The 13,519-nt window shown below is 41.3% G+C and overlaps 1 protein-coding gene across 7 annotated transcripts in view; it reads left to right on the top strand.

Moving 5' to 3' along the window:
• myo9aa (myosin IXAa) overlaps positions 1-13,519 on the top strand; it is a 176,910-nt gene that overhangs the window by 135,502 nt on the left and 27,889 nt on the right. For all 7 annotated transcript variants that reach the window (XM_069902406.1, XM_069902409.1, XM_069902410.1 and 4 more), the window contains 6 exons: positions 6,722-6,828; positions 7,348-7,559; positions 7,746-7,975; positions 8,367-8,483; positions 8,782-8,970; positions 9,615-9,662. In XM_069902406.1, coding sequence (XP_069758507.1) covers positions 6,722-6,828; positions 7,348-7,559; positions 7,746-7,975; positions 8,367-8,483; positions 8,782-8,970; positions 9,615-9,662 — 903 coding nt within the window. The remainder of the gene's footprint in view (positions 1-6,721; positions 6,829-7,347; positions 7,560-7,745; positions 7,976-8,366; positions 8,484-8,781; positions 8,971-9,614; positions 9,663-13,519) is intronic.

Here is a 13,519-nt window from a genome sequence, read left to right as displayed (position 1 = left end):
AAAGTGGTGCAATTTCATGCACATCCCATATCCTTCGATAGAGGAACATTTCATTTAAATAATAAATTATGGATTTTGCTGCCAAATGACCAATATTTTAAAAATATTTTTTGTTCAAATTGTAAACCACAATAATAATGACATTACATTCAATTCAAAAATGATTTCAAAAAGTTATACATGTGGTATATAAGACCCCTCCCCTCCCACAACCCCGAGAAAGAAAGAAAAAAGAAAATAAACTAGAAAATGAAAGACCGGAGAATGCCAAGGGAATAGAGTATTTATATCCATAAAGTATAATACTGGAGGTTACCAAGAAATGAGGTGTTCAGAGAGTTGATTAGTATACAAACCCACATTTACAATGTCGAGCGGATTTTCTGCACAATTAATATAAAAATATTTTGGGGGTGGCACAGTTAGCCTAGTGGTTAGCGCAATGCTGTTACAGCACCAATGAGAGAGACCGGGGTTCAAATCCCACACTGTCTGCAAGGAGTTTGGATGTTCTCCCTGGGTCTCCGTGGGTTTCCTCCAGGGCGTTGGTTTCCTCCCACCGTTCAAAACGTCCTGGGGGGTTGGAGGTCAATTGGGCGGCACGGGCTTGTGGCCTGTACTGTGCTGCATGTCTAAAAATAACATTTATAATGAAAAGTACGAGAAAATACTCAGCAGGTCGCTGAATAGTTCTGTGAGGAGAGAAACAGAGTGAACAGTTCAGGTTGGTGATCTTTCACGCCTGCCCTGCTGAGTATCTGAAGCCTTTTGCTGTTTTCATTTCAGGTGTCCAGCACCTGGAGGGTTTATCATTGTTCAGACGACCACAGATTGTCATGTATTGGACCATTTTCTCAGTTCAAGCTGCACAAAATATTACATTGGCACCTCACAGCACAGGAGGCCCAGTTATTCCACATATTTAGTCTCTTACCTGAGGATTAATACACAGTGTATTCCATAGGTTTTTAACGTGACACTCAGATTTACACCAGGATATTTTGGTAGTTCCCTTTTAACCACTCACCTGTTGAAGCATTGAAGCATTCACTTTCTGCTTCACCCAATAACGCTGATGTAATATTTCATCCTCAGTAATAACACCATCGATTGGGATTAAATGGAGAGATGGATGAAAAACTCCATTTTTCACATCATTTTGCTTAACAATTGCAGTGATGCCTGGTGAACTGAGGCATAATTCATGAGTGAAGTGTAAACTGCAGCACAGTAAGTTATGGAGATATGAGATAAATACAGTAAAATCCCTGTTATCCAGAATTCAAGCAGCCTCCAGCAACAAAAAAAAATGTGGAAACGAAATCGTTTAAAAATACGCAAGTTTAAAATTGGCGCACCTCACTATTATTTCGCCTATCACACAACACATAACCTCAAGCCACTGGAAAATACCTTACTTACCTGGCATCTACCAATCCCCATAGTGGGGGGGGGCGGGGTGGGGGGGGTGAAGATATCCCACAAAGTAAAGGCTATGTTGAGAAAGGTCCTTTTGAATGCGATTTGAGTGTTACCTTTTAATTGGGACGTAGATGTCTGCTGCTCTCACAATTCCTGCTAAACACTAGAAGATCTGGTCAGGTTATTCTTGAACTAAATATGGGCCGTTCTAATACTCAGCCAACTTTCTTCACCAGCCACAACTACTACCCAAGACGGTGACCACCATAGTATTCTGGTCAATTGTATTCACCAAATTACTGCATGACAAAGCTTAACTAATTCCACTGCTTGGATTTCATTTCCGCATCTATTTTACTACTTTCCCATTTAACACCTGAAATCAATCTCTATTCTAATATCTGAGATTTATTAACAGCACGTTAGGTGGCTCAGTGCTACCACTTTGGTTTTCATTCTTTCACTGCCAATTTTGTGATAACTTTACAAAAAGTGCTGAATTTTTGTTTAAGTTTTTAATGTGTGAAGTGTCAATACTAGTTATGTGAATATCTTATAAGGCACCTCGTGGATGTCTTTCATGTGGTTGCAGTTTTCATTATCTGCCCAAAGATTATTAATTTTTTGCAAGGAATGAGAAAAGATCCATTTTAAGGTTCCAGGTCCATTCAAGAAGTTACTGTATGGTGCCACCCATGGCTGATTCCCCCCTCCCCAACCTTTTGACCTATGCCAAGCTTGATGTTGCAAATGTTGGCTCCATTTCCATTATTTGCACAAATGGAAAAGCGGTAAATGCTGGAAAACCTCCACAGGCCAGGCAGCATCTGTGGAAATGCAAGGCAAGAAAGATTGGGGAACCCTGGTGTCCATAGATAGTGAGGTCTGTGCAAGTTATGGGCAGGTGAAGTCAAGCAAATCTATTCAGTAGTTCAGAGGATGTAGCAATTCACAAGAGGACAGAGAGAGGGTATGAGATGGTCTTGGCAGATTAGACAACAAAGACTCCCAAGAAATTCTGCATCTAATAAAGGCAAAAGAGTAGCTATGGAAAGAATGGTCAATGCCAACAGAACCCTGGGGAGTGTGAAGAGCAAAGAGACTGAGGGGTACAGGTACTTAGTTCCACGAAAGTGGCGGCAGAGATAGACAGGGTGGTAGACAGGCATTGACAGCACAAAAAACAGGCCCCTTCGTCCCTTCAGTCGTCATTGAGTCCAGGTGGAGGGATATCATGTTATGATTGCACTTGGGAGTATTATGCACAATTGTGGTCTCACAGTTATTGGAAATGAGGCATTAGTCTGGAAAGGGTGCTGGTCAGATTCACCAGAATGTTACGGCACTGAATTATACGGAGAGGCTGTATAAGATGGGACTTTTCCTCCCTGGAACCAAGGAGACTAAAGGAGACCTTTGAGGTTTATAAAATCATGGTTTAGGTAGGAGAATCTAAAACTTGATGGCAACATGAGAGGGGAAAGAGTTAAAAAGGACCTGAAGACCATCTTCCCACAGCAGGTGGTGCTCATTATATGGCAAAGGCTGCCAGTGGAAGCAAGGACGTTTGTGGTATTTCTGAGAAATCAGGTCCAGTAAAATCCCCGTTAACTGGAATTCAAGCAACTGGCAAAAAATAAACCGTAAAAAAAATACAAAAGTTTAAAATTGGCTCCTCTTTCGGACAGTTCACCAATCCATGCAACACCCGAGCAGGAAAAAAACCAAAAAATTCACTTGTCTGACATCTACCAATCCCCATAGGTGCTGGATTCCAGGGGTTTTACTGGACATGGAAAGGCTGCAAGGGACATGGGCCAAATACAGGCAGATGGGACTAGCTTGGTTGGCAAGGGCTGAAAGGGCAAAGAACTTTTAATGAAAGAGAAACTGTTCACTTTGTTCATTTTGTTCTCTTGGCCTTGTGACTGGACAATATAAACGGAGGACAGATTTGTGAGGTTGAACTGTGTTGTACGAGAGGCGAGTGGGTGTTTAGCCACATCTTGTGTTAACTCTGCTATTAAATTTGATGGGTTCCAAACTAGAGCAATTTACTTTCTAACAGAACCTCATGATCCAATTAAAAATAAACTTCCTGCTGGTATGAATGAAGAGATGTTTTTGGGGAAGCACCTCGAGGCTGGTGATGTAATTGTTCTGTTTTTGGAAAATCTGGCATCCATTGTGATGAGAGTTGAGAGAATCCTGGCAGCCTTTCTCCGCACAATCACTTTGTTCTGTTCCTAGTGCATTTCCTCATCCTGTGTTGAATGGCCCCTCCCAAAACATTGGCCTTTGTTGTCAGTTGTAGAAGATCATTGGGGAGAGGGGCTCAAGATGGGGAACAATGTAATAAAACACAATGGTATGGGATTTATGAAGAGTGTTGTCCCTTAAATTAAAATGCAGGTCATACTGCCTCTTAGGGCCACAGAACATTACAGCACAAAAAACAGTCCCCTTCGTCCCTTCTCGTCTGTGATGAACCATTTTCTGCCTCGTCCCACTGACCTGCACCCAGTCCGTTGCCCTCCACGCCCATCCCAATAGAACCATAATTCTTGAGCCTTGACTTTTAATAAATTAGGTGTTGTGTGACATAGTTACAGATGCTCATTGATGTTTCACAAATTATAGCACTGAGATTCATTTTCAATTTTGCGTCAATATTATTTAAGAAAAATCCCATTTATTTATTCCTGGTCGCCGGTCAGTGGGAGTGATATGATTTCCTTTGAAGCCCAAGCCTGGTCCTTAATTGGAACAATAAACGACTGTTTTTCGCTCTCTGAGTTTTGACCTGCACTTAGCTCCATTGAAGAGCATTCAGGGCTCGGAGAGTCATGATCTGATCCCAGTGATGCACTGCCACCCTCAGGCCTCTGGGGGCATCGCCGGGATTCTTCACATGCCACATTTAACTTCTGTGGATGTTTCAATGCAACTCCACGCACTTCATTCAAATCATTAATATACTTCAAGTGATTGGGTCATTTCAATGCCTGTCTCAGAAGATTTTGCTTAGTAAGTATCATTTTAGTATTAAAACCAGGAAGGGCATGGATAAAGTGAATGGTCAGTCTTTTTCCCCAGAGCAGAGGAATCTAAAGCTTGAGGGCATGAATGAAAGGTGAGGTGGGAAGGATTTAAAGGGAATTCCGAGTTGGTGGGTAGATAGAACAAGTTGCCTAAAGTGGTAATGGTGGGGACAATCGGAACTTTTAAAGATAATTTAGGTAGGTTTGAACAGGGAAAGTTTAGAGAGTGACAATTTCAGAATACCCACGTGACGTCACATACAACCCTGAGATTCTTTTCCCTGCAGGCGAGGTAGAGTTGCCCCTTATTGGAAGTGCAAAAAGAATGGTACATAATGTACACAAGTAAATCAATAAAGAAATGTAAACACCGAGACAAATAAAAGTACGGGTCCTTAAATGAGTCCCTGATTGAGTTTATTGTTGAGGAGTCTGAGGGTGGAGGGGGAGCAGCTATTCCTGAACCTGGGGGTGTGAATCTTGTGGCACCTAGACCTCTTTCCCGATGGCAGCAGCGAGAACAGAGTGGCTGCTGGGTGGTGTGGGTGATTGCTGCTGCTCTCTGACGGCAGCGTTCCCCGTCGATGTTCTCGATGGTGGGGACGGTTTTGCCTGTGAAGTGCTGGGCTTGATATGAGGCAAACTCGGGCAAATAGGACTAGTTGAGGTTGGCATGGATGATGCAGTGCTGTAAAACTGACTACAATTAAAAAGTTAATGACAAAAAAGTACAGATTTTAATTTGATCTTCAGGTTTGCTTTCTGCATTTGCTGTTAAGTAATTGAGAGGGCATCCCTTTAATTGGAGTGGTGAATGGACATGGGCCATTGGAATTAGGATTGTTCAACATAATACTGTTAATTTCCTGGAGGGAGCCCTGGAGTGACAGCCTAGTTGTTTGCACCCAACTCACTAATTAGATTGGGGCAATTAAAATCAGTAATAGACTCTGCAGTGTTCCTCGAGTTGTGATACACCAACGTGATGTGGACCTGAGATCAAGTGTGGAACTTCACTCCTTGTCATTCCAAATGGCACTTTGTTCAGTGAGATATTTCAGTTTCTCACCCATTCATATGTTCACGCTGAAAGACCATATCTTTAATACTTTATATGGAATGTGAACAATTAACAGTTTTCTAATTTTGTGTGTGCAAAGCAACAAATGTTGGTAATTTGCATAACTAGTAAATAGAAGTTCTTTTTGCAGTTTCAGGTTTGCATCCTGTTTGGAGTTGGCCTAATTTGAAGCCAATGAGGCTTCTTCAACACTAGAGAAGAACCTGTCTGCCAATAATTCAGCTGTTTCATTCTCCCGTTATGCTGCCATCTGGAGAGATACATTTTTCAATAATTTTTAATATGTATAAAATGGCCCAGGGTCAATTTTGGCAATTACAGGACATTTTACCTTTGTTCAGTGTAGAGAATCCGGCTCTGTTTATCATCCACCAATATTAGTACACATTCATTCCAACTTGCCTATAAACATGAAGCGAAAAAGAGTTTATAATTGTTTTCAACGCAGGTACGTCATTCACCTTGGGCTACCACAACTGCGCCATCAGTTTCCTGATTACTTTCCCACCCCACACCACTTGTTTGCAAAATGTAATACTTGTACAATAAAAGCATAAACATAAAGCCAACAGCAAAACTATTAAAAATGGATTTATGAAGTTATTTTCCTTTTTAAATGTGTTGGTAGGCTCTCAGCTTCATTGTAGTATATCTAATAAAGGAACAATTTTTAGCTTTGTCGAGATGAATACGTAGTTGAAGTCGAACTTGAATCTCGAACAGACTGATTTTCAGGTTCTGTCAGTACACAGTAAATTTGACCTTATTACTGAACTTCATTGTGTGTGAAGCTTCCTCAGTCTTCCATGTGGACCTGATGTTTGGTAGGTTTGGGTATTTGCAGATAAGCTAACCTTACTCCCCAAATGAGAGGCACCTTTTGTTTGTTTGCCAAGTTCATTGTAATCGAATGCTTCCCAGTTGAATCAAAATCAAAGTTGACGTTCTAGTTTCTGATTTGTATTCTTCGGCTCCTGTTCTCTGATCATCAAACCCTTGTTTTCATTGGATGCTTCAGTGACTGTGCGCACAATTTTAAACTTCCATTCATTTGATTGACTGAACTCTGCAAATGAAACTAAGGGTAGTTTTCCTTTGGATCAGTAAACCACCAAATCAGCTGTCGGCAAAGAAAATCAATAATCCCCACGGTGCTAGTTTGTGCTCTGTGTTGCAGATACAATCGCCAAGAAATGAAGACCTAAAGAAACTCCACAAAGCACAGTCTCAAGATGAATTGGGCAGATTGGACACTGTTCAGAAGAATAGTGTCCTGGATGGCAGGTGATAAAGATGAGCATTTTAAAAATTGTAAACAGGTGGTGATCCACACAATATTTGAAGTGGCCGAGTTCATCCTCCAATCTGATGCAAAAAATATGATTTCACCAGATCATGTCAATTATTATAGGTATTTTTATTCATCTGATTGAAGGATACTGTAAATGTGTTGATTCATCAGCCACCATTATCTACAGTGGATCTTGTATCAGAATTACTTGTAACAGTGATGTGAAGGACAGCACAGGATCAGGCCCTTTGGATCGTGTGTCTGTTCTGAACGTGAGATGCAAAAACACAGCAACGTGGATTGAAGCAACTGGCAACACGTTGCTCCCATCCTATCATAGGTGTGTTTTTGATCCACTGCACGAACTACTTTTACTGGTATGGGAAATAAAAGTTTACAAGGAGGCTAAAAATTGATTGAAACAAATGGCCGTTCCTTTTTGCAGTTTACGGCCAATGTTGGTTATCCAAGTTTAATGATGCGTATTTTCCTGACTTGATTTCTAAATGTAGAGCTGTGAAGGGTCGAATGAGATTCTGGGGAAATAAAAAACAGGGAGAAAAAAAGTTGTCAAGAGAGAAACTGGCCACTCAGTTGGAGCTCCAGGAATTGAATACGGATCAGGAGATCCCAGCACCACTGTGGCACCGAGAGTTTACACCCAGCGAGATCTCACTCAGTCTGCCACTGCCAGAAGGAAGAGAGAGCACATTGAAAGGTCAAGGTAAATAACCCAATTAAGGTAAATGTGGAAAGTTTGAGTACATTTAGTCTTGAATGGTGCAATGAACTGCAAAAGTAAAATGGACTGTAATTTCCAATAACTTGAAAGATTGAATAAGAAAATCAGTAGCTACACCGGTGTACAGAGGCTGGTTTCATGATTCTTCTGAACTTCCTGTCACCACAGGTCAAGCTCCTTCACCTCCCAACCTAACTCCACCAAGGAGTCCTGACTTGGGAACAGAGCGAGGGAAAGAATTTAAGGAGAACAGAGAACCATCACCCAAAGTAAAGAGGAGGAGAAGTGTGAAGATCAGCAACGTGGGCCTGGAGCCAATCCAATTGCAGCACGACACCTTGCAGATCATTACTTGTGCCAACGATTTCAAGTGTCTGAATGAATTCCTGCAGAAGAAGGTAAATCTGAAAACGCGTTCACCAGTCTTCAGAAACTAAAATGAAATTTTGTGGGAGTGGGGCAGTGAGGTGGAATGTGCACAGAATAAACCCATGAGCTATTTTATGGTCCTGCACAGGTCAATGGGTTTTGGACAAAATCAGGATAATGCAAATTAGACTGAGACTGGGTGGGGAGAAGTTCAAGGTCAGGAAATATGTTATTTGGAAAGAATGGAGTATATTTTTCTTTCTTCAGTACTGCTGTAATTCTAGATTTGTGCTGAACACCAAGACATTGCTCTACAGAAAATAATAAATTTCCAACCATGCATTATTTTGTTTGACAAAATAGAGATTTTCTGACATTCACCACTGTTCACATCATCATTTAAGAGTGTTTTAATTGCAGATCACTGACCTTGACACCGATGATTGCAAGAAAGATACATTTGTGGATGTCGTTTTCAAGAAATCTCTTAAAGAGTTTTGCTTAAATATATTTAACTCTTATTCAACGGCTTTAGCGGTGAGTACAGGACTGTGGCTTGTTGAATGAGATGTGAAGCCGTAAATCACAATAAGTTGTATTCCTCATGGCTTTTGGGTTTTCTGGAATGGCAGTTCCTTCATTGCTTCTGTGGGAATGCCTGAAACCTTACTTGTGAATTTATTTTTCCAGGATGGAGGAACTTGCTCTTCTGTCCCATGCAGGAGTAAATGAATGAAGTGCATGTTATGAGTGATTGTGCACAAGAGGTTCATGATGAAGAAGAGGCTCTGACACCCCATCCCACTGTTCAGTTGTGACGCTGTTTCTGTTGCAGATGGACGATGCGAAGAGTATCCGGTACAAAGATCTGTATGCACTGTTTGAGCAGATTCTGGAGAAGACCATGAGGCAGCAGCGACGGGATTGGAATGAGTCACCTGTCAAAGTATGGGTCAACACTTTCAAGGTGTTCTTGGATGAGTTCATGCTGGAACACAAAATTCTTGACAGCAGTACTGGAAAGGTGAGATGTTTGAAACATCACTCTGAGTAATATTTATTATATTAGTGAACTTCCAACGATCTACACTGCAAAGCACCACCAGGTTTGAAATAAAAACAAAGGAAGCAAAATAGAGAAATAATGTTTTGAGAAGCCCCGAGTTTACTTTTCAACTTTCTTTGGAAAAGCAATACGGTGGAAGGTCAGGAATCTAATTTTAAAATCTTGATGGAAATGATGGGTGGCTTGAGTGGAAGATACAGAGCATTGGAGATGCTTTGAAAGAGGCACTGAAACTCAAACATCATATTGGGTAATCGAATGAATATAGGGCCATCGAAGCTTCATGTTCATTTCTATTGCTTGTGTTGAATTAGGGATCTTAGTTGCAGAGGTATTACCTTGCCCACAATGGATGTCGGTCGTTTTCAGTTTATCTGCCAATCTTTCAATGAGTTCAAGCCTGTCAATGCTCGAGGTTTCAGCTGGCAGATGTTGAATACATATTAGGTCTGGCTTCAATGATGTTAATCCTCAAGTTGGAGCAGCAAGTTTTCAGTTGGATTCAAGGGCTTTTATATTCTCATAGAAAAATTAGAATCAAGAGTTTCATGCATGCATGTATGTACATATTCACTCATTTCAAAATCAAATTTATTTTTCAGGTGCAAAAAACTGAAAGAAAAAAGAGACGGAAAAAAGAGACGGATATTGTAAGTTATCTGATTCTCCTGTCATGTTCTGGACTTGGTTCTGAGCCACAATTCCTATATACCCAATGATATCTTTAAACTGCACATAATTTTGGCATAGCAGCCTGTCTTGGGTCCCCTTCTTCCCACCTGCCTCCATCACTCTGTAATTTGAATAGAGCTGACACCATCTGCTGATGCAAGGTATTTGCTACTTGTGCCTTCTTCAAACAACTTGACCAGCTCACAGCTTTCATTTTTCCAATGTTGCAGTGTCCCTAATTTCGGGCAACATTGTTCTATCTTGAGCATGTATTGATGGTCTTTTACCCAAAGATGTTCACACTCTTGTTACCACGTGTTTACTGGCAAAAACTTATAAAAGGGGTTCTCTCGGAGTCAAAAAAATGCAGGTTGCTTTGGGAACACTGCTCATCTGCACATTAGACACTAATTTTGCATCGGATTACAGAACGTGCCAGTGGATTGGTTGAAGGCTGACATTTGTTTTTCTGGTCTGATAGCCCTATTTTCCCACGTTACGTTAAGCAATGGATGTCTTCCAGTTTGTCGCCCACATTTCATCCGTGAGCTTCACTTTTCTGGTCTGATAGCCCTATTTTCCCATGTTACGTTAAGCAATGGATGTCTTCCAGTTTGTCACCCACATTTCATCCGTGAGCTTCACTTTTCTGCCATCTCAGGAAATGTTGACTCCTTCCGCAAGGTAGAAAGCTCAGCTGATTGTGATCCATCATGAAAAGATGAGATCATTCTGTCTGTACAATAGTCACTGGTAGTTGGAGGTCATGACTTTACCTTGGTACAGTCTGCGGTGCGGCAACATTCAACATTTTGTCCTTTCGCAAGGTTTTGTGCCTTGATTAACAATTAAATGGATATTCATTGTGCTTTGATGCATGTAGCTGTTCAGTGTTAAATCCCTTTTTATCTGATATAACTTTGAAGTTATTTGATTTTAAAGAAGACATTAAATTAATAGTCTTACCTCGATCCTCCTCAACTGAGAACGTAGTGCACTATCCACATTTAAGTTTGCCCCAAAGTATTCCTTTGCTCTACCTGATATTGCACTTAAATCTGGTGTTGATCTGTTTAAAGCACTCGCTGATACTTTTAAAGAATGTTGGGGATCAACTGCCTACCCTGACTCCAAGCTACTGTTTGTAACTTTGAATGTAGGTCTTTTAAAAATATGTACAAAATTGTTTTTTTTTAAATGGAGTTTAATTTATATTGGAGTGATTTTTATGTTTCAAGGAATCTATCTCAAGCTGATTTTCGTTAAGTTCCATTGAAGTAGATGTGCTGGTATTCTTTTGATTTTGACATCTCGATGTAGCTGGTCCATGCTTTAAAATATTACCGTTCCCTTAGTGCCCTAGAGAAGATGGTGGTGAGCCATTTGCTTCAACCGCCTTGAACTTCCTGATTGTTTTTTCTTTGTGATATTGTACGTGCAGCTCTGGGATTTAGACCAAGTGATAAAGGGGGAAAAATAATATGTTTCTTAGTTTGGATGGTCTGGAACTCAGAGACCCTGTGGACCTGCTCCTTTAGTCTTCCTCATTGGTGTTGACAATGCACCTTTGGGAAATACCATTGAAGTTGTCTTGAGGAGTAAATGTAATGCACTTTGTTGATCATGCACAATGCAACCATGGCATGCCAGCAATCGAGGGAAAAGATGCTTTGGATGGATTGGGAATAATCAGGCCTTCATGTCAATCTTGAGGGTTACATGGTGAAAAGAATTGATGGCATCAGAAGGATGTGTAGAGTAGCTCATCAGTCGACTGGCCCAACTGAGATTCTGGTCAAAGGTAGCTGTTTATGATGGTTGACTGAGAATTACTAATGCTATTAAATGGTAAGCGTTTGTAGCCAGGCAATTTCTTGTTGGAGATGATCACTGTTAGGCATTTGAATGCACAGATTGTTGCTGTGAAATGCTATCTCGTCTTAACCGTGTGAGCGTGGTACCTGTGATATCATGTTAGCAAATCATTTATGAAACAATATGCTTGGGCCTGGCTTACCATCCTGAGAATCTCCAGGTGCTTGCTTTTCAAAAAAAAAATTAAACTTAGACCTACAGGATGGTAACAGGCCCTGATCCCGTACCTCCCAATTACACTCAATTGACTTAGAACCCCCGTACATTTTGGAGGGGGCGAGGAAGCCAGAGCACCTGGAGGAAACCCATGCAGATTCAGGGAGAACATACAAACTCCTTACAGGTAGCCAGGTCTCTGGCGCTGATGCAGGGTTGCGCTAACCGCGCTGCATGTTCAACCTTCAACTGCCACAACCATTTCCTTTCTTTCCTCCTGCCATATCAGTTGACCATCATCGTGTCACACACGGAGTTAAATTTGCCAACAATCGTGTGGGGAAGGGGATGTGGGGAAACGTGCTACTGTATCCAGTTTTGCAGCTGACAGAAAACTGAATCAGCATTTTGCTGAGAAGCTGAAAGGGATAGAACTGAAAAGGTAAAAGCCAAAGCAGCTGAAATTGTGAAAGGAGAGAAAGAAATGGCTCCAAGAACCTCTGCAAGCCAGAAGTATTTCTGGAGTCATTGTTTCAGATTGAAACCAGATTGTGAGAATTGGCAACAACATGGCAAGTGAACTGTGATGTGGAAAAAGAATTGATCCATATTTTGGTTTTGGGGGGGGCTAAAGTGGAAAATTTATTTTTTAAAGAAATGAAACATTGCAAAATTTCAGTGCCCTGTGTATCCCTGAACATGAAATCACTGAAAGTTCACATGCAGTTAAAACAATCAGGAGGGCACGAATTATATTGGAGTTTATTGCAAAAGGATTGATTTCAAGATTAACAATGTCCTGATGAAATTAGTTGGAACCTCAGCATGGTTGCAGTCCCCCAGCTCCAGAATATTGTCAGCTGATAATAGTGGGAACACAGCCTACTGATTCCTGAATGAGAGTGATAAGACAGAAGACATTATAACCATATACAGCACAGAACAGGCCAGTCTGGTCCTACTAGTCCATGCCGGAGCAAATCCCCACCCTTCTAGTCCCACTGACCAGCACTTGGTCCATACCCCTCCAATCCTCTCCCTTCCATGTAATTATCCAGTCTTTCCTAAAAGGTAAATAACGTCCCTGCTTCAACCACCTCCGCCGGAAGCTTATTCCACATCCCAACCACCCTTTGCGTGAAGAAATTTCCCCTCAGGTTCCCCTTATAATTTTCCCCCTGCAATCTCAAACCATGGCCTCTGGTTTGAATCTCCCCCACTCTTAATTGAAAAAGCCTATCCACGTTGACTCTCTCTGTCCCTTTTAAAATCTTAAACACCTCCATCAAATCCCCCCTCAATCTTCTACGCTCCAGAGAAAAAACCCCTGGCAGCTCAACCTTTCTCTGTCACTCAAACCCTGAAATCCTGTCAACATTCTCGTGAACCTTCTCTGCACTCTCTCTATTTTGTTTATATCTTTCCTATAATTTGGTGTCCAAAACTGTACACAGTACTCCAAATTTGGCCTCACCAATGCCTTGTATAATTTCATCATAACCTCCCTACTCTTGAATTCAATACTCCGATTTATGAAGGCCAACATTCCAAATGCCTTCTTCTCCATACAGGCCCTTCGCTGTCTCGAAAATTGAGAAATGACCTTATTACACGTACAAAATTCTTAAGTGCCACGATAAATGAGATGCAGGAATGATGCACATTAGCGCATACAGCTGTTGCAGCGCCAGCAATCTGGGTTTGAATCCAGCGCTCTCTTTCGGTACGTTCTACCCGTGTCTGCGTGGCTTTTTCCCCAGGTGTTCCAGTTTCCTCCCATGTTCCAAAATATACAGAGCAGTAG

The sequence above is a fragment of the Narcine bancroftii genome, chromosome 11 (assembly GCF_036971445.1).
Source record: "Narcine bancroftii isolate sNarBan1 chromosome 11, sNarBan1.hap1, whole genome shotgun sequence".
NCBI classification, from domain to species: Eukaryota; Metazoa; Chordata; class Chondrichthyes; order Torpediniformes; family Narcinidae; genus Narcine; species Narcine bancroftii.
Note: the sequence above shows the minus strand (reverse complement) of the source record. Positions and strands in the feature narration are given on the sequence as shown.